Raw genomic sequence first — 24,306 nt, forward strand, 5'->3', positions numbered from 1 at the left:
AGCATCTTTTCATGTGTCAGTTGACCATTTGTATGTCTTCTTTGGAGAAATGTCTGTTCATGTCTTCTGCCCATTCTTAATTGGATTACTTCTTTCTGGGGTATTGAGTTGTATCAGTTCTTTATATATTTTGGATACTAACCCTTTATCGATGTGTCATTTGCAAATATCTTCTCCCATTCAATATGTTGCCTTTTAGGTTTTTTTTATTGTTTCCCTTGTTGTGCAGAAACTTTTTGTTTTGATGTAGTCCCAATGGTTTATTTTTGCTTTTATTTCCTTTGCCTCAGGAGACACATCCAGAAAAATGTTGCAGCAGCCAATGTCACAGAAATTATTGCCTGTGCTCTCTTCTAGGATTTTTATGGTTTCAGGTCTCAGATTTAGGTTTTTAATTCATTTTGAATTTTTGTGCAGGGTGAAAGAAAGTGGTCCAGTTTCATTCTTCTCCATGTTGCTGTCCAGTTTTCCCAACACCATTTGTTGAAAAGACTGTCTTTTTCCATTGTATATTCATTCCTCCTCAGTCAAAGATTAATGGACCACATAATTGTGGGTTTATTTCTAGACTTTCTACTCTGTTCTATTGATCTTTGTGTCTATTTTTATGCCAGTACCACAGTTTTAATTACTACCGCTTTGTAATACAACTTGAAATCTAGAATTGTGGTGCCTCCAGTTTTGTTTTTCCTTTTTCAAGATTGCTCTGGCTATTCAAGATCTTTTGTGGTTCCATACAAAATTTTAGGATTGTTTGTTCTAGTTCTGTGAAAACTGCTGTTGGAATTTTGATAGGGATTGCATTAAATGTGTACATTGTTTTGGGTAACATAGACATTTTAACAATATTTGTTCTTCTAACTCATAAGCATGGAATGTCTTTCCATTTCTTTGTGTCATCTTGAATTTCTTTCATCGGTGCTTTATAGTTTTCAGAGTACAGGTCTTTCACCTCTTTGGTTAAGTTTATTCCTTAATATTTTATTGTTTTTGGTACAGTTGTAAATGGGATTGTTTCCTTCATTTCACTTTCTGCTGCTTCATTTCTAATGTAGAGGAATGCAACAGATTTCTTTACATTGAATTTACATCCTGAAATTTTACTGAATTCATTCATCAGTTCTAGTAGTTTTTTGGTAGAGTCGTTAGGGTTTTCTATATATGGTATCATGTCATCTGCATATAGTAAGAGTTTTACTTCTTCATTACCAATTTGGATGCCTTTTATTTCTTTATGCTGTCCAGTTGCTGCGGCCAGGACTTCTAGTACTATGCTGAATAAAAGTGATGACAGTGGCATCCTTGCCTTGTTCCTGACCTTAGGAGAGAAGCTCTTCGTTTTTCACCATTGAGTATGATGTTGGCTGTGGGTTTTTCATATAAGGCTTTTATTGTACAGTATTATGAGATTGGGTGTGGACCTGAGAGGAAGGCAAAAAGGAAAAGCTCTGGACTTTGTTTCCTTTTAACAAAGAAGCCCATGGAGGGAAGCAGCCGGAGGCCTAGACTACACGAGGGCTGGAGGGCTCGGCAGGGGCTATGCAACAGAACTCATTTCTTGAAAATATCCTACCCTAGATCTTAGTAAAGTTACTAAATTCATAAAATGCCTAGTTTGAGTAAAGGGTGTGTGTGTGTGTGTGTGTGTGTGTGTGTGTGTGTGTGTGTAAAACTGTATAGAGTCAAATCAACAAGACAAACCAAGAAGTAGAAAGAAACAAAAGTAGGGGCAGTATTACCAAGAATTCACTGAGCAGAGGAAAGACTTCCAATTGCCTAAAGCAGAATCCAGGATAAATTTACTAGAAACTCCAAGATTGTGAGTTCGAGCCCCACATTGGGTGGAGATTACTTAAAATCAGCCTATCAACCAATCAATAAGAACAGACCGTTCACCCAAGATGGCAAACAAGCATAAGAAAAGAGGACCAGGGGCGCCTGGGTGGCACAGCGGTTAATCGTCTGCCTTCGGCTCAGGGCGTGATCCCGGCGTTACGGGATCGAGTCCCACATCAGGCTCTTCCGCTATGAGCCTGCTTCTTCCTCTCCCACTCCCCCTGCTTGTGTTCCCTCTCTCGCTGGCTGTCTCTCTCTGTCGAATAAATAAATAAAATCTTTAAAAAAAAAAAAAAAAGAAAAGAAAAGAGGACCAATGGGGCGCCTGGGTGGCACAGCGGTTGGGCGTCAGCCTTCAGCTCAGGGCGTGATCCCGGCATTCTGGGTTCGAGCCCCACATCAGGCTCCTCTGCTATGAGCCTGCTCCTTCCTCTCCCACTCCCCCTGCTTGTGTTCCCTCTCTCGCTGGCTGTCTCTCTCTCTGTTAAATAAATAAATGAAATCTTTAAAAAAAAAAAAGAAAAGAAAAGAAAAGAGGACCAATATCAATTAGTTATTAGGGGAATGCAAATTGCAACCATAATGAGAAATTTCTATATACCCAATAGAATGACTACATTTAGGGGCACCTGGCTGGCTCAGTCAGTAGAGCGTGCAACTCTTGATCTCAGGGTTGTGAGTTCAAGCCCAACACTGCATGCAGAGATTACTTAAAAATAAAATCTTTTTAAAAAATGGCTACAATTTGGGGCACCTGGGTGGCACAGTGGTTAAGCCTCTGCCTTTGGCTCAGGGCGTGATCCCGGCGTTATGGGATCGAGCCCCACATCAGGCTCCTCCACTATGAGCCTGCTTCTTCCTCTCCCACTCCCCCTGCTTGTGTTCCCTCTCTTGCTGGCTGTTTCTATCTCTGTCAAATAAATAAATAAAATCTTTAAATAAATAAATAAATAAATAAATAAATAAATAAAGGCTACAATTAAAAAGACTCCATCAAATGTTGAAGATGTGCAGCAACTGAAACTCTAGTACGGAGCTGGTAGGAATGCCAAGTGTTGCAATCACTTTTGAAAACAGTCCAGCAGTTTCTTTAAAAATTAAACATATACCAACCATACAACCCAGCCTGCCATCCTACTTCTAGGTTTACCAAAGACAAACGAAGACATGGGCCCGTACAAAGATCCGTACGTGACTATGTACAGCAGTTTTATTTGTAATAGCCAATAACTGGAAACAATCCAACTGTCTATTAAGAGGCGATCGATACACAAATTGTAGTATGATTCATAAGAAGTTCAGATGATAGATTACTACTTGGCAATGAAAAGGAACATTTATACACGCAACAACACGGATGAATCAATCTCAAAATAAGCAGGCTAAAGGAAAGAACTCAGAAAAAGAGTATATACTGTATGAGTCTACTCATATAAAATCCTGGAGAATGCAAAAATGCAAACTATAGCGCCAGAGCAGTGGTTGCCCTGGGGGTGGCAGGGGTGGGGGCTGGGTGTCGGGAAAAAGAAAAGGATAACCAAGGGGCATAAGGTGACTATTTGGGATGATAGCTATGTTCAATACCTTGACTGTGGTGATAGTTTCATGGATACATACATATGTCAAAATTAATAAAATTGAACGCTTTAATATATACTTTATCATATATCATTTATAACTCAATAAAGCTATAAAAACATTAAAAATATGCAAACCAAGGCACGCCTGGCTGGCTCAGTCAGTTGAGCATATGACGCTTGATCTTGGGGTTGTAGGTTCGAGCCCCATGTAAAGTGTAAAAAAAAAAATCTTTTAAAAAATTTAAAACAAAAATAAAATATAAAAATGCAAAGCCAGTCCAGAAATATATAAAAACTATAATATTAACCTAAAACTATTCTAAAAAAGTATCTATTAAAATAAAACTAGGGGCGCTCGTCTGGCTCAGTCAGTTCAGTGTCCGACTCTTGATCTCAGCACAGGTTTTTTTTTTGTTTTTTGTTTTTTAAAGATTTTATTTATTTATTTGACAGAGAGACAGCCAGCGAGAGAGGGAACACAAGCAGGGGAAGTGGGAGAGGAAGAAGCAGGCACCCAGAGGAGGAAACTGATGTGGGGCTCAGTCCCAGGGATCCGGGATCATGCCCTGAGCTGAAGGCAGACACTTAACGACTGAGCCACCCAGGCGCCCCTCAGCTCAGGTCTTGATCTCAGGGCTGTGAGTTCAAGCCCTGTGCTGGGTGTGGAGCCTACATAAAAATAAATAATAATAATAATAATAATAATAATAAATAATAATAATAATAAAACTTGTAATTGTGTCAGGGGTGGGGTTCCCAAGGTCACACCCAGGTTCAATGGTTCATAAGGAGGACTCACAGGATTCAGCATATAGTCAGGCTCATGGCTACGATTTACTACAGTGAAAGGGTACAAAGCAAAATAAGCAAAGGAGAAAGGCACATGGGCAAAGTCCAGAGGAAACAAGGCACAAGCTTCTACCAGTCACCCAGTGGAGTCACCAGGACACACTTAATTCCCCTAACAAGTTGTGACAACATGTGTGGAATGTTCTCTATCAAGGAAGCTCATTAGAGACGTGGTTCCCAAGGTTTTTATTTGGGGTTGGTCACATAGGTACCCTCTGCCTAGCAATTCCAAAATTCCAGACTCTCTGAAGGAAAGCAAGTGTTTAGCATTTTTCCCATTGTTTATACAAACAATTTAGGCAGAGTGAGCCATTCTTATCAGTTAGGGCGTTAGAACCCTTCCAAAACCCCTGGTTCCCAGATGCTAGCCAAGAGCTAACCTGGTAAGCAGGCCTTTCAAAGGATAGCAGTCAGATCAGCTTCGTTAACTATTTTCCCCACAATACTATAAACTAGTTGAATTTATCCCAGAAATGTAAGGGTGGTTAACATTATAAAATCTATAAACAACATTCCCTAATCAAAAGAAACTAATTATTTCAATAAACAGAGAACATATTTGATAAAATTCAATACACATTATAAAAACTTTTTTTTTAAGATTTTATTTATTAATTTGACACAGAGAGACAGCCAGCGAGAGAGGGAACACAAGCAGGGGGAGTGGGAGAGGAAGAAACAGGCTCCCAGCAGAGAAGACTGATGCGGGGCTTGATCCCAGAACGCCGGGACCACGCCCTGAGCTGGAGGCAGACGCTTAACGACTGAGCCACCCAGGCGCCCCCAATTATAAAAACTTTTAGCCAAGCATAAATTAATCTGATAAAATATATCCACCAAAAAAAAAAAGTCTACAGCAAACATTATATCTTAAAACATCAGAAGCAGAGGTGCCTGGGTGGCTCAGTCGGTTAAGCAGCCGACTCTTGGTTTCAGCTCAGGTCATGATCTTGCAGTTGTGAGACTGAGCCCCATGACCAGCTCTGTGCTCCACACAGAGTCTGCTTCAGATTCTCTCTCCCTCTCCCTCCAGCTCGCTTTCTCTCTCTCTCTCTCTCTCAAATAAATAAATAAAATCTTAAAAAAAAAATTAGAAGCATACTCTTTAAGTCAGGAACAAACAAGAAGGCCTACAATCAATGCTTCTATTCAACCTTTCACTGGAGATCCTCACCAGTCCAGTAAGAGAAAGAAAGAAAAGGTATAAGGATTGAAAAGGAAAATGAGAAATGCCATTATTCATAGAAGATAGAGTTGTCTATCAAAAAAAAAAAAAAAAAAGCCAAGACAGGAGTTTAGGAACACAAGAGTCTAGCAAGATGACTGAATATAAGATTGATTTATAAAATCAATTGGCTTTAAATGGACAAATTGTACAGTATATGAATTATATCTCGATACAGCCATTATGGTCTTTGAAATCGACGAGGGCTGGTGAGTGTAGAGCTTTGGTGAGCGGGGGCTGTGTCACCGAGCATTTACAGCTTGTGCTAACTACAGGAATGGCTTCACATCTCTTCCAAAAGCAAATAGCTGATTTTTTTTTAAACATGCAGCTGAACTGAGATATAATTCATATACCATACAACTCACCCATTAAAGCCAAATGAGACTGACATATAGATATAGATATATAGATATCTTCTATTCAGTCATCTTGCTAAACTCCCGTATTTCTTTTTTTTCTTTTCTTTTCTTTCAGTCACTTTATTTTTTTTTTTTTAATGATTTTTTATTATATTATGTTAGTCACCATACAGTACATCCCCGGTTTCCGATGTAAGGCTCGATGATTCATTAGTTGTGTATAACACCCAGTGCACCATGCAATACGTGCCCTCCTTAGTACCCATCACCGGTCTATTCCATTCCCCCACCCCCCTCCCCTCTGAAGTCCTCAGTTTGTTTCTCATAGTCCATAGTCTCTCATGTTTCATTCCCCCTTCTGATTACCCCCCCTTTCTTTATCCCTTTCTTCCCCTACCGATCATCCTAGTTCTTATGTTCCATAGATGAGAGAAATCATATGATAGTTGTCTTTCTCTGCTTGACTTATTTCACTTAGCATTATCTCCTCCAGTGCTGTCCATGTTGTAGCAAATGTTGAGAACTCGTTCTTTCTGATAGCTGAGTAATATTCCATTGTATATATGGACCACAACTTCTTAATCCAGTCATCTGTTGAAGGGCATCTCGGCTCCTTCCACGATTTAGCTATTGTGGACATTGCTGCTATGAACATTGGGGTGCATATGGCCCTTCTCTTCACTACGTCTGTATCTTTGAACTCCCGTATTTCTGAACACTTGGCTTGCTGAATCACTACGTTGTAGACCTGAGACTAATACAATAATAGAAAGCAATTAGACTTCAAGTAAAAACAGAAAAATTTTAAAAATAAGCTAGGCCAGACAATTACTAAAGTTAAGGCACTCTAACAGAGATCATGATAGTGATATTGTTTAACTGTACCTTTAAGAAATCAAAAAATAATCTGGAATTAGAAACAAGCCCTAAATTCAAAATTGAAACATCTGCAGAAGATACTCCATTACTACAAGAGAAAACCCCACCCTTAAATGACAAGCTCTACCAGAGAGATTCAAAAGTTAATCAGCAAACTAATATGGAATTAAAATAAAGACATAAAAACAAAAAGAAGTTAATCAGCATTACCAGGAAAGAACCATCAACGGTCTCCCCTGGTGTGCAGGGACTCCAGGGTAAGAAAACTGAAAAATACAGCAGTACTAAAACAAAAAGAATGAATGAGGCTTCCCATTTCTCTAACTGCAGCACAAATGGTGAGTATTTGAATTCAGATAAAATAACGGAGGAGATGATTTTCATGATGGTTAATGCTTGGGTAGGACAGAGGACCGTTCTTTCAAGCGGACACATTAGACCCTGTATTAGTCATCTGACTTCAGTGAAAGTGAAGAAAATGACGAACTCACTATGAGTAAAAATGAAAGTCTCTTGGCTTTTGTGAAAGGCAAAGGAAAAGCCCCAGTAAAGAAAGGGAGAAGAATCCACCTAAATCCAAATGTAGTCCTTTGGGGATCCCAGGAGATGGTGCAGCTACAGCAGCCGATAAACTAACCAGCTCACACCAAAAAGGGTTTCTCTCACTTCGGAGCCCCCAAGGAAACCACTAACAAATATTAAATCCCGCAGCTAAAGGCAAGAGGTCTACATAGATTTCACAAGCAGCGTCAGGAAGTAGTGACAACAGCAGCCCACTTATGCATGTTTATAGTAAGTCTTGATAACTGGTATAATGTTCTACAACAATTTCAAGCATCTCCTTATAGAACATAGCATCTGCTCAAACAGAAACACAGTGAAACTGAGAGATCAGCATTTTTGTTTAACGAATGGGAGGAAGCCATGTGAATGCCTGTGTGTGTCTGTGTAAATAATCACTTTATATTAAATCAGCGATACAGGAAGTGCTTCTCAAGTACCCCAGTAGCCCTACTATAATATCAGTTGATATTATTTTTTAAGGAAGCTTAGGTCTGAATTTATCATGGATAAATACTCACAAATATTTTATATAAAGGTGTGAATTTTAATCAGCTACTAGTCATATATATGTAATTAATGTATCTTGCTTATATACGTATTTCAAATCTTGTTAACCTTAAGAATTAGTAATACCTAATATAGTTAGTTGTGCCTTATAAAAACACAGACGTTAACCCAAAAGTAAGCAATTCAGAATTATGATTAAAGTGGGAATTTGCCTTTTTTTATTTAAAAGCAACTGTACTGGGGGCGCCTGGGTGGCACAGCGGTTAAGCATCTGCCTTCGGCTCAGGGCGTGATCCCGGCGATCTGGTATCGAGCCCCACATCAGGCTCTTCTGCTATGAGCCTGCTTCTTCCTCTCCCACTCCCCCTGCTTGTGTTCCCTCTCTCGCTGGCTGTCTCTATCCCTGTCAAATAAATAAAATCTTAAAAAAAAAAAAAAAAAAAAAAAAGCAACTGTACTGGGGCACCTGGGTGGCTCAGTCAGTTAAGCATCTCCCTTCAGCTCAGGTCATGATCCCAGGGTTCTGAGATGGAGTCCTGAGTCAGGCTCCCTGTCTGCGGGGAGTTTGCTTCTCCCTCTGCCTCTCCTCGCACTTGTTCTCTCAATCTCTCTCTTTCTAATAAAACTAAAAAATAAATAAATAAATAAATAAATAAATAAATAAATAAATAAATATAAGAATGTTCATGATACCAATGTTTATAATAGCAAGATAAACAGGGGGCACCTGAGTGGCTCAGTCAGTTAAGCTCCAACTCTTGATCTCAGGGTCAGTCCTGAGTTCAAGCCCCACGCTGCACTCCACTAATTCTATAATAGCAAGATATATAAATAAAAACAACCCAAATATCAACCAGCAGGAAAGTAATTCTTCTCACTGGGCAGGTTTCAGCTCAAATGTCACTTCCTTGGGCCTTCTCCAAGCTTTTTTTTTTTTTTTTTTAAGATTTTATTTGGGGGGGGCACAAGCACGAGCTGGCAGACGTGGGGGTGCAGAGGAAGAGGAAGCAGCAGCCTCCCCACTGAGCAGGGAGCCCCACCTGGGGCCGATCCCAGGACCCCAGGATCATGACCGGAGCCGAAGATAGGCATTTGACTGACTTAGCCGCCCAGGCACCCCTGTCCAAGCTTTATTTAAATTTATAACACACACCCACACTCAGTCACTCTCCTACCAGCTACACTTACATCAAGACACAACTATCAGTTGCTATCTGAAATCAACCCATTTGTTTAAGGTCTGTCTTCTCTCCAGGAGACAGTAAACTCTATGAAAAGAAGAATATAGCCTCTTCTTACTTGGTATCTCTAGGCCTTAGCACATCGCAACATTGAAAACAAAGGGAAGGAGGGAGAGAAATCACAAGAGTGGGAAGGGCAAGGCGGATGGAGATCTCACACAAAAGGGGAAGTGGGAGCCAAGTTATAGAAGCCAAACGGAATGGAGCAACTCTGTACGTGGAAGGTAGTATGCTCAGGGTTTGAGGAAGGACGAGAGAAAGACAATATTTTAAAAATATATATATTTAGGGAGAGGATCTGGAATATACTGAGAAGTTCCTCGAAATTGCTCCTGCTTTTGGGGTGCCTGGCTGGCTCAGTCCAAAGAGCATTGTGACTTTTGATCTCAGGATTGAGTTCCACCCCACATTGGGTGTAGAGATTACTTGCATAGATGAAACTTCAAAAAAAAATCTTCAGAAAAAAATTGTTCCTCCTTCTAGCTTATCCTCTTACTCCCCCTATTGACAGGCCTCATCAGTGGCGGGGTTGGGCGGGGTCCTATTGGAAGGCATGGGAAGTAAGATTCCCCTTCGTTGAAATGTGCTTTATCATCAACTTTACTCATCTCAGAAAATGAAGGATGACAATTGTCATGGGCTTAATTGCATCTTCCCAAAATTCGTATCTTTAAGTCCTAACCGTGGTGTCTAAATGGGGTGTCTGTCCGATCAGATGGGGGCCCCCAAATGTGGGGTGATGTTTTGGTGGAAAGGGCAGTGAATTCATCCGAGGCCGACCAAAGGAGATAGAAGTTTATCAAATACACCACAAGGGAGTGGTGGGCAGGACAGCAGAGGAGAGCTGTCTGCAAGGAGGCAGTGGATGGCGGCTGTTTTAGAGGGGGAAGGTGAAGAGGTATGCAGAGTATGGAATCTTCCCTTTTTTTGGTAACTGTGCCTGGTTGTAAGTGACCCATTGGTTAGTTGGGGTCTATAGATATTTTGAGGTGGGTCACCGGATGGGCCTGTGCATTCAGCCAGGAGATCACTGTGGGCCTGTACTACATTCCATCCCTCAAGCCTGTTTGCCGGAAAGAACCTCTACACTAACCCCTATAGCGTGAGACTATACTTGGAGAATGGGTCTTCAAGGAGATAATTAAGGTAAAATGAGGTCATATAGGTAAGCCCTAATCCACCGTGACTGGTTCTTATCAAGAGATTGGAACACACACTTGTGAACAGAGGAACCACCGTGTGACGACACAGCAAGCAGGCAGCCTTCTGCAAGGCAAGGCGAGAACCCTCAGAAGAAACCAAACTTGCTGACACCCTGATTTTGAACTTCTAGCCTCTAGAACTATCAGGAAATAAATGTATCTTAAGCCACCCAATCGGTGGTATTTTGTATGGCAGCCCTAGCAAACTAATGCACTGATCTAAATGAAAAGTATTCTGCCTACAATTGCTTTAGTATGAAGAAAAATTTTCCTGTGCTTCCCTAAGTCCCATAAACTAACACCTATTAAGTGAAAGTAAAATCTGTCATACTATTAAGAATTATTGAAATTGCTTAATTTTCTGACTATGGGATGTTGGTAAACCACAGCCAACCTTTTGCCCCCTTACTGAACCACAAGAAGAGTCAAACAAAACCAATTTATCCATTTGGCACTGCAGGCACAGCACCCAGGACCTACAAGCTTTTCCAGAAAAGGAAATGCACAGGAAAAAAATGTCTGCGATCAGGGCAGGGAATGGGTAGGTCCTGGTTCTAAATAAAATAAAACTACAAAAGTAAAATGTTTAATTAAATTCACATATAAACGTCACTGATTTTTTAATTTAAATCATATACGATTTTCATTATGTTTGAAAATAATTCGCACATTAGATTTTTTGTATTTCTTAAGAATTCCCATGTATGCACAATGTTTAAAAATCATACCAAATCATAAATGAGTCGATATAGTCCAATAATTTCAAAAATAAGGATAATCCATTCAAAAGGTTTTACAAGAAAATTATTCAACACTGGATATGGGTGCATCTTACTATCTGATATGACAGGGTAGGGTCCTTTTTCTCCCTCCACTCCCTAACTGCCTGTCTTCTTTAGTTCCAAATCACTGATAATAGTAGAGAAAGCCTGAGGCAGTATTCCTGCAAGGGAGGGCTCGGGGTTGAGAGGGCAAAGTTTCTAAGGATTAGGAGGATGAGGAGCTAAGAAGCAAGCACAAATTGTCCCAATAGGATGTACATGCAAACAGACCAAACATAGATACATCCTGGGCCCTTTGAAATATAAGTGACAGACTTAACCAGCAACAGAGTTCATGCTGTATTTCCATATATACTGGCAGGAGGCCACGTCTAGAAGTAGGTACTCTGGGAGCTAAGAGCAGCTCCTGGGTTACAACCAACAGAAAATAGCAACCTCAGTCTTACAAGCATGAGGTGGATCCTACAAATAATTTAAGGGAGCTTGGAGGTAGAATCTCCCCCAGTCAAGTCTCCAGACGAGTGCAACCTGGCCGACAACTTGATTACAACCTTCTGAGACCCGGAGTAGAGGAGTAAGTTGTACCCACACTCCCAACTCACAAAAATTATGGGGTGATAAATGTGCCATTTTTATGCCACTAAGTGTATGGTCATTTGTTACACAGCAATAAAAACTAATACAGTGAGAAACAGAACAGTTTCAGTGGGATCACCAAACCACAACCCACGTATTTAAACTTCATTTAAATATTAAACAATTTATGCTTCATTTGAAAGGGAATGGGGGCAGATTAAAACCACAAGTGGTTCTTTAAAGGCTCCTGTGTAGCTTGAACACAGAGATAAGAGAAAAACATTTGTAATTACAAAATGTGAAAGGGCTATGCTGAAAAGCAATGATTGTTGAATCATGTAGATTTCACATTGTAGATAGCATCCTAAGAAAACAAAAGAAAGTATATTCAAAGCTATGCGTTAAAAGTCGAGGTGGGGGCGCCTGGGTAGCTCAGTGGGTTAAGCATCTGACTCTTGATTTCAGCTCAGATCTTGATCTCATGGTCATGAGTTTCAGCTCCACGTTGGGCTCCATGCTAGGCATGCAGCCTACTTTTAAAAAAATCGAGGTGGAAGAACTATCACAGCCCTCTCTGCTTCAAGCCAAAACAGTGCTCACCACCAATTTCCTTAAGTAATATTTCAAGGAATTTTTTCAAAAAATAAGATGACATGGGGCGCCTGGTGGCTGTCTTAAGCATCCAACTCTTGATTTTGGCTCAGGTCATATATGATCTCAGGATCAAGCCCCACCTCAGGCTCAGCGCTCAGCACAGAGTCTGCTTGAGATTCTCTCTCCGCCCCTCCCACCCCCCACTGCTCACACATTCTCTCTCTCCCAAAATATAAAATATAGTAAGAAATAAAGGGACATAAAGAAGAGCTGTACAGTTTAATATTTTACAATACTCAAATATATTATACTCTATTCTTGGATCATTTTAAATATTCTTGTTGCAACATCTTCATGATTACCCTGGGAATTACAATTGCCATCTTAATTTTTTTTTTTAAGATTTTATTTATTTGAGAGAGAGAGCACACAAGCAGGGGGAGGAACAGAGGGAGAGGGAGAAGTAGACTCCCAGACAAGCAGGGAGCCTGACAAGGGGCTCGATCCTGGGACACCAGAATCATGACCCAAGCCAAAGGCAGATGCCCAACCAAACGAGCTACCCAGGCATCCTGCCATCTTAAATTTCTAACAAACTTGGCTTGAACTTAGCTTCAACAGTACACAAAACTCAGCGTCTACACAGTTCTGTCCCTCTCGTTTATGTTACTGCCAGAAATTATAGCTTTATATATTGACTTTCTTTTTTTTAAAGATTTTATTTATTTATTTGACAGAGAGATAGAGACAGCCAGCGAGAGAGGGAACACAAGCAGGGGGAGTGGGAGAGGAAGAAGCAGGCTCATAGCAGAGGAGCCTGATGTGGGGCTCGATCCCATAACGCCGGGATCACGCCCTGAGCCGAAGGCAGACGCTTAACCGCTGTGCCACCCAGGCGCCCCTATATATTGACTTTCTGCCTCATTTTGGAGTCACATTCTGAGTAGGGCATTTTAAAAAAACGTATCTGCCCCAGGTGATCTTCATGTATAAGACCACTGAGAACCTTGCACTAAAGTGGAGATGAGGGTACAGTGGAGGGGTGGTTGTAGGATCTGAGAAGAAAGTAGGGTTTGCAATGACAGTAAGTATGAGAGATCTTCCAAAGCTATAATATGGCAAAAACAAGGTTAAAATAGACTAGTAGTAGTATTCTGTAACATATCATCTAGCAATATGTTGAAACATTTAAAGTATATAAATACAAATATATATATATATATTACCTCCAGATATCAGCATATTACAAAAATCATAAAATATGTTATTAGGACATTGGAAATTCCCTAGAAGCAAAATTTATCATTTTTCTGCCTCCACCCAATTCATATGAACACCACACTATCACTGGTTCCAGCTCTCCTTCTGAGCAGCTTTTAGAAAGCACAAAGGCAAGGCAGTGGGAAGGACATGTTTTCCCTTCTGGAGGTGTATCATTCTCTGAGGGAGTATGGAGAGGTGCCCCCTCAAGCTCTGCTGAGCCCTGACCTCTGTGAGGAATCACTGCTCTAGTCCGGTCTTTTCATTTTATAGATGAGAAAACTGGGACTCAAGGGAACAGACTTGACCAAGGTTAGTGTGATAAAACCTGAATTAAAACATATTTCCTTGGCCACCTGACTGGCTCAGTCAGTAGGGCATGTGACTCTTGATCTCGAGGTCATGGGTTCCAGCCCCACATTAGGGATTACTTTAAAAAATTAAAAAATAGGGGCACCTGGGTGGCGCAGTCAAGCGTCTGCCTTCGGCTCAGGGCGTGATCCCAGGGTCCTGGGATCGAGCCCCACGTCAGGCTCCTCCGCGAGGAGCCTGCTTCTTGCTCTCCCATTCCCCCTGCTTGTGTTCCCTCTCTTGCTGGCTGTCTCTGTCAAATAAATAAATAAAATCTTAAAAAAAAAATAAAAATAAAAATAATTAAAAAATAAAATCTAAAAAAAAAAAAACCAAACATATTTCCTGGGGTGGCTGGGTGGCTCAGTTAGTTAAGCATCTGACTTCGGCTCAGGTCATGATCTCAAGGTCCTGGGATTGAGCCTGATGTTGGGCTCTCCACTCAGCAGAGGGTCTCCTTCTCCCCCTCCCCTTTGTGTTCCCTCTCCCTCTCTCAAATAAATAAAATCTTTAAAAAAAAATATTTCCTGACTTTATTCCATGCTATCATATCTCTATTAGAATATCAGGACCCTGAGTTTCCTGATGTTTTTAGAAACAGTCCAACCATTCTTTTCAAAAGCACAGATGCCTACAATGCAATTTCCTCCAGTCGACACTAATGATTTTTATATCAATACAAAAAAAGAAAGGAAAAACAATACCTTGGTTGCTGGCAACAGAAATTCCAGAACAAATGGGGGCACAAGAGGCAGCAACAGGATTTTTAAGTTTAAGGGTGGAGGGTGAAGTTGTTCTTCCTCACCATAAATTTCTATTTACTTTGTTAACTCACTACCTTTAGAATACTGTTACTACACAACCCTTTTAGGGAAAGACCTATATTAATCACTCAAAGCACCTGGCAATATTAACTCCATATAACTGTAACAGTTACTAAATACTGTCACTCCATACTATGAGGTAGAAAGTAAAAATACTTCTTACAGACAGAAGCCACGAAATAGTTTCTAGTTTAATCACACCACGAGTACAACAAAATAAGAAATAACACTCTGAAACAAAGATTACTTATAACTCCAGAACATTTTAATTCTAAAAAGCTTTAATAATAAAAAGCCCCATAGTTTCCAAATGCCCCTCATAAAGGGAATGAATAATCAGTCCCATCAGAGCTGGGGAAAAAGAACTGTAAAGGGGGTGGAGGGATGAAGGTTGACAACCATTCTCTTTCAAAAAGATAAACACTGCGTCCTCAAATAACCGCTCAGAATGTCACTTGATGTGAATAGGCAGGAGGAAAATAACTGTCCATATTGGCCTTATATACTGTATTGGGCAATTAAATGCCAACTTAGGTATTTAAGAATGACTTGCTAAAACATTGAAAAAATGAAAGACTTCGTCCTTGTCATAGACGGCCACTTCAGTGGAACATTCCGTGCACATGACTGGGTGGTAGATTTCTTCCACTTGTGCCTCTGCCTGCTCTGCGGCATCTTCCTGGTTAGACCTCATCTTCTTAGGGCCTCGCCTTTTCTTCCTGTTCTCTGGGATTTTGTATTTTAGAACCTCCTCTTTGTTGACAGAACAATTCATCACAAACATTGCTCTATACTGAGTTTTGTAGGATTCGTGCCTAAGAGGAAAATGAAATGGAGAATCTAGATTTATGTTCTATTTTAATAGGTTATCCATTTAGATTAAAAAAATTTTATTGAAGTATAGTTGACACAGTGTTACATTAGTTACAGGTGTACAACACAGGGATTCGAGAAGTTTACACATTACACTATATTCACGACTGTAGCTACCATCTGTCAACATACAATGTTATCACAGCATCATTGTATTTTATCCCCATGACTTATTCACTCCATACCTGGAAGCCTGTATCTCCCACTCCCGTTCACTCATTTTAGCCATCCCCCACCTTGCTCTCCTCTGGCAACGATCAGTTTGTTCTCTGTAATTATGGGTCTGCTTCTGCTTTTCATCTGTTTATTCATTTGTTGTTTTTTAGATTCTCTGTATAAGTGAAATCACACAGTACTTGTCTTTCTCTGACTTATTTCACTTAGCATAATACCCTTTAGGTCTATCCATGGTGTCACAAATGGCAAGATTCCATCCTTTTTATGGGTGAGTAATATTCTGCTGTGTATATATACCATATTCTCTTTATTCACCAATCAAAGCACAGTTGGGTTGTTTTCATATCTTGGCTATTGTAAATAACACTATAATACACACAAGGGTGCATATATCTTTTCGAATTACTGTCTTCACTTTCTTTGGATAAATACTCCACACTGGAATTACTGCATCATAGGTTATTTCTATTTTTAATTTTTTGAGGAACCTCCATACTGTTTTCCACAGTGGCTGCACCAATTTACATTTCCACCAACACTGCACAAGGGTTTCCTTTTCTTCACATCCTCACCAACACTTTTTATTTCTTGTCTTTTTGATTCTAGCCATTTTGACAAGTGTAAGATGATATCTCACTGTGGTTTTAAATGCATTTCCCTGATGATTAATGATGTTGAGTATCTTTTCATGTATCTGTCAGACATCTGTATATCTATTTCGGAAAAATGTCTATTCAGTACTCTGCCCATTTTAATCAAATTTTTCGGGTTTTTTTGGTGTTGAGTTGTATCAGTTCTTTACATATTTTGGATATTAATCCCATATCGAACAGATCATTTGCAAATATCTTCTCCCATTTCATGAGCTGCTTTTCATTTTGTTGATGGTTTCCTTCACTGTCCAAAAGATTTTTATTTTGGTGTAGTCTCAACAGGTTTTTTTTGCTTTTATTCCCTTGCCTTAGGAGACATATCTAGGAAAATGTTGCTATGGCTGATGTCAAAGAAACTACTGCCTATATTTTCTTCTAGGAGTTTTATGGCTTCAGGTCTCACGTGTAGGTCCTTAATCCATTTTGAGTTTATTTTTGTGTATGGTGTTAGAAAGTCGTTCAGTTTTCCCAGCACCATTTATTGAAGAGACATTTTCCCCATTGTATATTCTTGCCTCTCTATATAGTTAAAATTTGAGAACACAAAAAACTTACTGAAATACAACCAACATAAAAACATGAGAACAAAATGGGAAATTTAAAGAAATGTTAAGACTTATTTTAAGAATAGGAAAAAACTTAATAGAGAATAATTTAAAGAATGAATATATCCTCTTTTCTACTACTTTAAAAGTAACTTTTATCTCTGAGAAAAAATTTATTTGCTCTTCAAAGTTAGACAAAAGTTACTGGAAACATGAGAGCTAATGTTTAAACAATCTTTGACTGTCTTTTCACACTGTGGCCTGAAATTCTGCCCTCCTCTCATTACAGGTGGTACCACTCTTGGAGCACCTGGGTGGCTCAGTCAGTTAAGCATCTGCCTCTGACTCAGGTCATGATCGCAGGGTCCTGAGATCAAGTCTCACATAGGGCTCTTTGCTCAGCAGGGAGCCTGCTTCTCCCTCTGCCCCTCCCCCTGCTCATGTTCTCTCTCTCTCCCTCTCTTTCAAATAAATAAAATCTTTAAAAAAATTAAATTTAAAAAAAGTGGTGCTATTCTTGTCACCATTTTAGTAAACGCTACAGTTTTAAAAGCTTAAGCTTCTGACTTCACAATGTGCACTCTTGGCTTTACTCCAACAGTCTACAGAAAAGATAATGCTTCATTTGTTCTCCTCATATACTCGATATTTTCCTACTTCCTTCTCCATCTAATAAGTTGGTTTTCCCCCCTTAAGCCTCATACACAGAAATATCTATCTGGCTAACCACAGCGAACTCAAGTTATACTTTCATTAATTCCAAATGTTGATCTCCACCACCACCACCACCACCCACCAAGAATTTAGACTATGCAAGCTGGTACTTCTCCAAGTAAGACTATAAAAATTTCATTTATACTCCACTGGATTGGAATCCTGTATTAACATGGAATACAATTTTTACCAAGGCCAATTTCTATTGTTACATCATGAAACAACTTCTTTTGAGTACAGGAACTCTACAATAACATGGCTTAATTTGGAAGAGAAACAACTTAAGTACAAAGACATTTTACTTTTTCTGCATTTCGTAAGTATGCTCTAAGTGTCAATTTATATATAAAAAGCTTAAGAGTTCATAAGGAAAACACAAAATTTAATTGTTGCAGATGATCAAAAACCTCAAGCTAGCTAATAAACTATATCTGGCTATTCATTAGTTCCTGGAACAAACTCATCACCTGCATCATCACTTAGTTTCAGTTAACTTGATTTAAAACACGGACTAAGCTAGGCATTTATAAGGCTACCAGAAAGAGGAAAAAAAATAAGGAAAAAGGAAAAGAGTGAGAGTATATTTGAATAAAAGAATGAAGGAGGGGTGCCTGGGTGGCTCAGTCCATTGAGTGTCCAACTCTTAACCTCAGCTCAGATCTTCATCTTAGGGTCATGAGTTCAAGCCTCGCATTGGGCTCTACTTAAAATAGAAGTGGAGCCTACTTTAAAAATTTTTTAAAAAGAATGAAAGAAAAAAACACATGATCATCTCAACTGATTCAGAAAAAGCACTTGATGAAATTCAACACCCATTCACGGTAAAAACACCCCATAAACTAAAAACAGAAGGAAACTTCCTCAATACAATAAAGGCCATATATGAAAAATCCACAGCTAATATCATATTCAATGATGAAAGACAGAAAATTCTTCCTCTAAGATCAAGACCAAGACTAAAAAGTCCTCTTTCACAACTTCTAGTCAACATAGTTCTGGAAGTTCTAATTAGAGCAATTAGCTAAGAAAAAGAAATAAAAGGCATCCACACTGGAAAGGAAGAAGTAAAATTATCTTTGTTCACAGATGACATGATTATATTTTTTTTTCTTTTAATTTTGAGAGGGAAACAGGGAGAGAGAGAGAAGACCAGAGGGGAAAGAAAGAGAGACAGAGAATCCCAAGCAGGCTCCACATCCAGTGCAGCCCAATATGCGGGGCTCAATCCCACATCCTGAGATCATGACCTGAGCCAAAATCAAGACTCAGAAGCTTAAACTAACTGAGCCACCCAGGTGCCCCAATGACATGATCTTTTATGTAGGAAACTCTGAAGATTGCACAAGAAACTATTAGAGCTAATAAACTAATTCAGCAAAGTGGCAGGTACAAAATCAACACACAAAAATCTGTTCATTTCTATACATGAGCAATGAATGACCCAGAAAGGAAAACAGAATGGAGGTTGCCATAGGCTGGGGCAGAAAGGGGTGGAGAATGGGAATTTTGTCTAATGGGTACAGAGTTTCTATTTGGAATGACAAGAAAGTCCTGGAAATGGATTGTGGTGATAGCTGCACAATATTGTGAAAGTAGTTAATGTCACTGAATTGTACACTTAAAATGGTTAAAATAGGAAACAAGAGTACCCAACTCCTGCCACTCCCATTCAACACTGTACTGCAAGTCTAGCCAGGGCAAGCAGGCAAGAAAATGAAGTAAAAAGTATCCAAAAAGGAAAGAAAGAGGTAAAACTGTCTCTGTTTGCAGATGACATTATCTTCTACATATACAATCTTACAGACTCCAAAAAACTGTTAAAATAAATATGAAATTCAGGAAAGTTTCAGGATACAAAACCAATATACAAAAATCTACTGTGTTCCTGTATATTAACAGTAAACTATCTGCAAAAGAAATTAAGAGAACAATCCTATTCATGATGCCACCCAAAATAATAAAACACCTGGAAATAAATTTAACCAAGAAGATGAGAAATTTATACAATGAAAACTGTAAGACATTCATGAAAGAAACTGAAGAAAATACAAGTAAATGGAAAAATATCCCACGTGCATGCATCAGAAGAATTACTATTATTAAAATGTCCATACTACCCGAAGTCATTTAGTCAATGCAATCTTATCAAAATTCTAATGGCATTTTTCACAGAAATAGAAAAAAAACCCTCAAATTTGTACGGGATCACAAAAGACCCCAAATAGCCAAAGCAACCTTGAGAAATAACCACAAAACTGGAGGCATCACACTTCCCGATTTTAAACCGTACTACAAAGCTATAGTAATCAAAGCAGTGTTACAGTACTGGCATAAAAACAGACTCACAGACCAATGGAACAGAACAGAGAGCCCAGAAATGAACTCACGCATACACAATTAACTAAAATTTGACCAGGGAGCCAAAAATATTAAATGCCAGAAAGATAATATTTTCAGTAAATGATTTTGGGAAAACTGGATATTCACATGCAGAAGAAAACCAGACCCCCATCTTACTCCACTCACAAAAATTAACTTGAAACGGATTAAAGACTTAAATGTGAGACCTGAAGTTGTAAAACTACTCAAAGAAAACATACGGAAAAAGCTTGACATGGCTCTTGTCAATGACTTTTTGGATAAGCACAGCAACAAAAGCAAAAATAAACAAGTGAGACCACATCAAGCTAAAAAGCTTCAGCATAGCAAAGAAACCATCAATGAAAGGAAAAGACAACCTATGGAATGGGAGAAAATATTTGCAAATCATGTATCTGATAAGGATTAATCTCCAAGAAACTCATACAACTCAATAGCAGAAAAATAAAATAAAATAAAAATTGGCAAAGGACCTGAACAGAGATTTTTCCAAAAAAGATATACAAATGGCCAACAGGTACATGAAAAGGTGTTCATCATCCTTAATCATCAGGGAAATGCAAATCAAAATTATAGTGAGGTATCACCTCACACCTGTTAGCATGGCTATTATCAAAAAAGACAAGAGAAAACAAAAGTGAACCCTTGCGCATTACTGGTGGGAATATAAATTGGTATAGCCACTCTGGAAAACAGTATGGAAGCTCCTCAAAATAATAAAAATAGAACTACCATATGATCCAGCAATCCCACTTCTGGGTATATATCTGCAGGAAATGAAATCACTATCTCAAAGAGATTATCTGCACCCCTACCTCAGCCAGGTGATCAAGGCCTACACTAACAGTCACAAATCTGTTGACTTTTTTGTTGTTGATAGTCTGTGCCCTTGATGTAATATAATGAAAACATCACTTGACCTCTGTGGTCCTCTTCCCAAAAACCTACTGCAGCTTTATTCATAACAGCCAAACATGGAAACAAACTAAGTGTCCATGCATAGGTGAATGAATAAAGAAAACACGGTGTATAGATACAATGGAATACGAGGAAAAAAAAAAAAAAGGAAATCTGCCATTTGTGAAAACATGGATGAACCTTGAGGGCATTATAAAGTTAAGTGAGACAGAGACAAAAAAAATACTGAATGCTCTCACTTACATGCAAATTAAAAAAAGATGAACTCACAGAAACAGAAAGTAGCCTGGTGGTTGGTGGGGGAAGGGTAGACGAATGAAAACAGTCAGATGGTACAAACTTCTAGTTATAAGATGAGGAAGGTCTGGGGACGTAATAAACAGAGTGTGTGTAGTTAACGATGTTGTACTACATACCTGAAAGCTGCTAAAGAAACTAGATCTTAAAGTTCTCAACACGCACACAAAAAAGGTAAACACGTGAGGTGATGGATGTGTTAACTAACCTTATTGTGGTAATCGTTTTGCAAAACATTGGCATATCAAATCATCATGTTATACATTTCAAATTACATGTCAATTACATCTCAATAAAGCCAGGAAAAGATTTTAAATTTTTAAATGGTCTAGTTGACAATAAATTGAATACCCAAATGGTATACTCTTTAATGAAAAATTTTTAAAGGTTAAAATAGATTTTATGTGTATTTTATCACAATTTTCTTTAAGACGAGCGTGTTTGACAAATTATGTCATTACACAACATACACGCAGTTTCACTGAATCCTTGTCAGCACTGGTAAGTGCTTTATTAGAAAAACTACTGGTCCCAGAAATTCAGCTAGACAGCTACCAAACCATTCTGAACACCTACGAACTCAACTGGAGAACAAAGAAAAGAATAGGAGCAACTCTATGAACAGAAAAGCAACCACTTTCTGCATGTTAGGGGGTGCAGAGAAGTGAATCTGAGGAGATATATGGGAAGATAGACTAGGCGGGACCTCCGTCAGCTGGCTACCAGAAAGTGACAGAGCAGCAGAGCACAAAACCAGAACTTCTGGAAGTCTGCTCTGGTGAGGGACGTCGTTCCAGTGGCTAAGCAGGGGGTTGGACCCTTGCTGGGACCATGTGGTCTCAGGACCCTCCGGGTCACAGAAAGACTGAGGGTGCCTGAGTGTGGCAGAGCTCTCAGGTATCGAATCAGGGATGCTGGCTGCAAAGAGAGACCCGAGGAGTGGGCTCTCGGCTCGGGGTTGCCACAAACCATGATCCACAGCAGTCAGGCCACTGCTCTACGAGCAAAAATCAGCAGAACCGGGAGACTCCCCTTCCTCCTCTGTGGAGGAGCAGCGCAGGAGCCCGCTGCAGGAACCTGCAGGGTTTGGAGACTCCAAATGGGGCCGTGTGCCAGAGACAGAAACACCGGGTCACAGGCTGGGGCACAGAGTGTGGACAGAGACCAGGGAGACAGAAGTGAGCGACTGCTTTTCTCTTAGGGAGCACTCCTCTGGGGTGGGAGACTGGGAGATCACTATTTTCATTTTTTTTTAAATAAATTTTTTAAAAAGATTTTATTTATTTGACAGAGAGACAGCCAGCGAGAGAGGGAACACAAGCAGGGGGTGTGGGAGAGGAAGAAGCAGGCATATAGCGGAGGAGCCTGATGTGGGGCTCGGGATCACGCCCTGAGCCGAAGGAAGACACTTAATGACTGAGCCACCCAGGCGCCCCTACCATTTTCATTTTGATCCTCTAAAGCTGCGGGGAAACCCTTCAGGGAAGAAAGCCAAAGAGAGCAATCGGAGCAGATGACTTAACCTGGCCCCTGGCAAAGGCGGTGCAATTCCACCTTGGGCAAAGACATTTGAGAATCAGTGGAACAGGCCCCTCCCCCAGAAGATCAGCAAGAGCGTCCAACCAAGACCAAGTTTACTGATGAATGAGAACTGCAAAACTCTGGAGCTGGGGGAACACAGCACATAGAATCCATGGCTTTTTCTCCATGATTCTTTAGTCTTTCAACTTTAACTTTTTAATTTTCTTTATTTTTCCTTTTTTTCTTTTTCTTCTTTTTTCTTTGAATTATTCTTATTTCTTTTTTCAACCAACTTCTTATCTTACCAATACCCTTTTTTAAATCTTTTTTAGGGGCGCCTAGGTGTCTCAGTAGTTAAGCGTCTGTGTCTGCCTTCGGATCAGGTCATGATCCCAGGGTCCTGGAATCGAGCGCTGCATCAGGCTCCCTGCTCAGCAGGAAGCCTGCTTCTCCCTCTCCCACTCCCCCTGCTTGTGTTCCCTCTCTCGCTGTCTCTCTGTCAAATAAATAAATAAAATCTTTAAAAAATAAAACAAAATTTTAAAACATTATTAAAAAAATAAAATCTTTTTTAATTTTCATTTTTAGTCATATTCCATCCCTTCATTATATTTAACCTTTTTTTTTTTTTTTTTAAAGATTTTTTATTTATTTATTTGACAGAGTGAGAGACAGCCAGCGAGAGAGGGAACACAAGCAGGGGGAGTGGGAGAGGAAGAAGCAGGCTCATAGCGGAGGAGCCTGATGTGGGGCTCGATCCCACAACACCGGGATCACGCCCTGAGCCGAAGGCAGACGCTTAACCGCTGTGCCACCCAGGCGCCCCCATTATATTTAACCTTATTTTTGTGTTTATATGTAAGTTTCCTTCTTTAAAATTTTTGGATGCAGTTTCTTCTAACAGACCAAAATACACTCAAAATCTAGTGTATAGGTCTGTTCTATTCACTCACCTGATCACATTTTTCTTCTTTCTTTTTTCAACCAAATTCTTATCAATTCCTTTTTAAAATCTTTTTTCAATTTTCAGTTTTACAGTCATATTCTATCCCTTATTTTTGTATATATATAAGTTTTTCCTTCTTTAAAATTTTGGGATGCGGTTTCTTCTAACAGACCAAAATACACCCAAAATCTAGTATATGCTCTGTTCTATTCACCAGCCTGTTTTTTTTTTTTTTTTTTCTTTTCCCCCGGTTTCGGGTCCTTCTGATTTGTTTAGTGTATATTTCTCTGGGGTCACTGTTACCCTTTTAGCATTTTGTTCTCTCGTTCATCTATTCTCTCAACAAAATGCGAAAACGGAAAAACTCACCTCAAAAAATAGAACAAGAGGCAGTACCGACTGCCAGGGACCTAATCCATACAGACCTTAGTAAGATGTCAGTACTAAGAGTTCAGAATAACGATTATAAAGATAATAGCTGGGCTTGAAAAAAAGCATAGAAGACACTAGAGAATCCCTTTCTGGAAAATAAAATCTAACCAAATGGAAAGCAAAAAGGCTATTAATGAGGTGCAATCAAAAATGGAGACTCTAACTACTAGGACATATGAGGCAGAAGAGAAAATTAAACATAGAAGACCAAATGATGGA

General features: G+C 39.5%; 1 protein-coding gene across 3 annotated transcripts in view; it reads right to left on the bottom strand.

Annotated features, from left to right (window-relative positions):
- The window catches only part of LOC103680907 (E2F associated phosphoprotein), a 76,133-nt gene that overhangs the window by 31,803 nt on the left and 20,024 nt on the right, over window positions 1-24,306 (bottom strand). For 2 of the 3 annotated variants that reach the window (XM_040620823.1, XM_008710426.2), the window contains one exon: window positions 14,876-15,447. The exons of the other annotated variant lie outside the window; for it this stretch is intronic. In XM_040620823.1, coding sequence (XP_040476757.1) covers window positions 15,171-15,447 — 277 coding nt within the window. In that variant the 3' untranslated portion in view covers window positions 14,876-15,170. Of the gene's footprint in view, window positions 1-14,875; window positions 15,448-24,306 lie in introns of those variants that run through there. 3 annotated transcript variants of the gene reach the window in all.

This window comes from Ursus maritimus, unplaced genomic scaffold (genome assembly GCF_017311325.1).
Source record: "Ursus maritimus isolate PB19 unplaced genomic scaffold, ASM1731132v1 scaffold_36, whole genome shotgun sequence".
Lineage (NCBI taxonomy): Eukaryota > Metazoa > Chordata > Mammalia > Carnivora > Ursidae > Ursus > Ursus maritimus.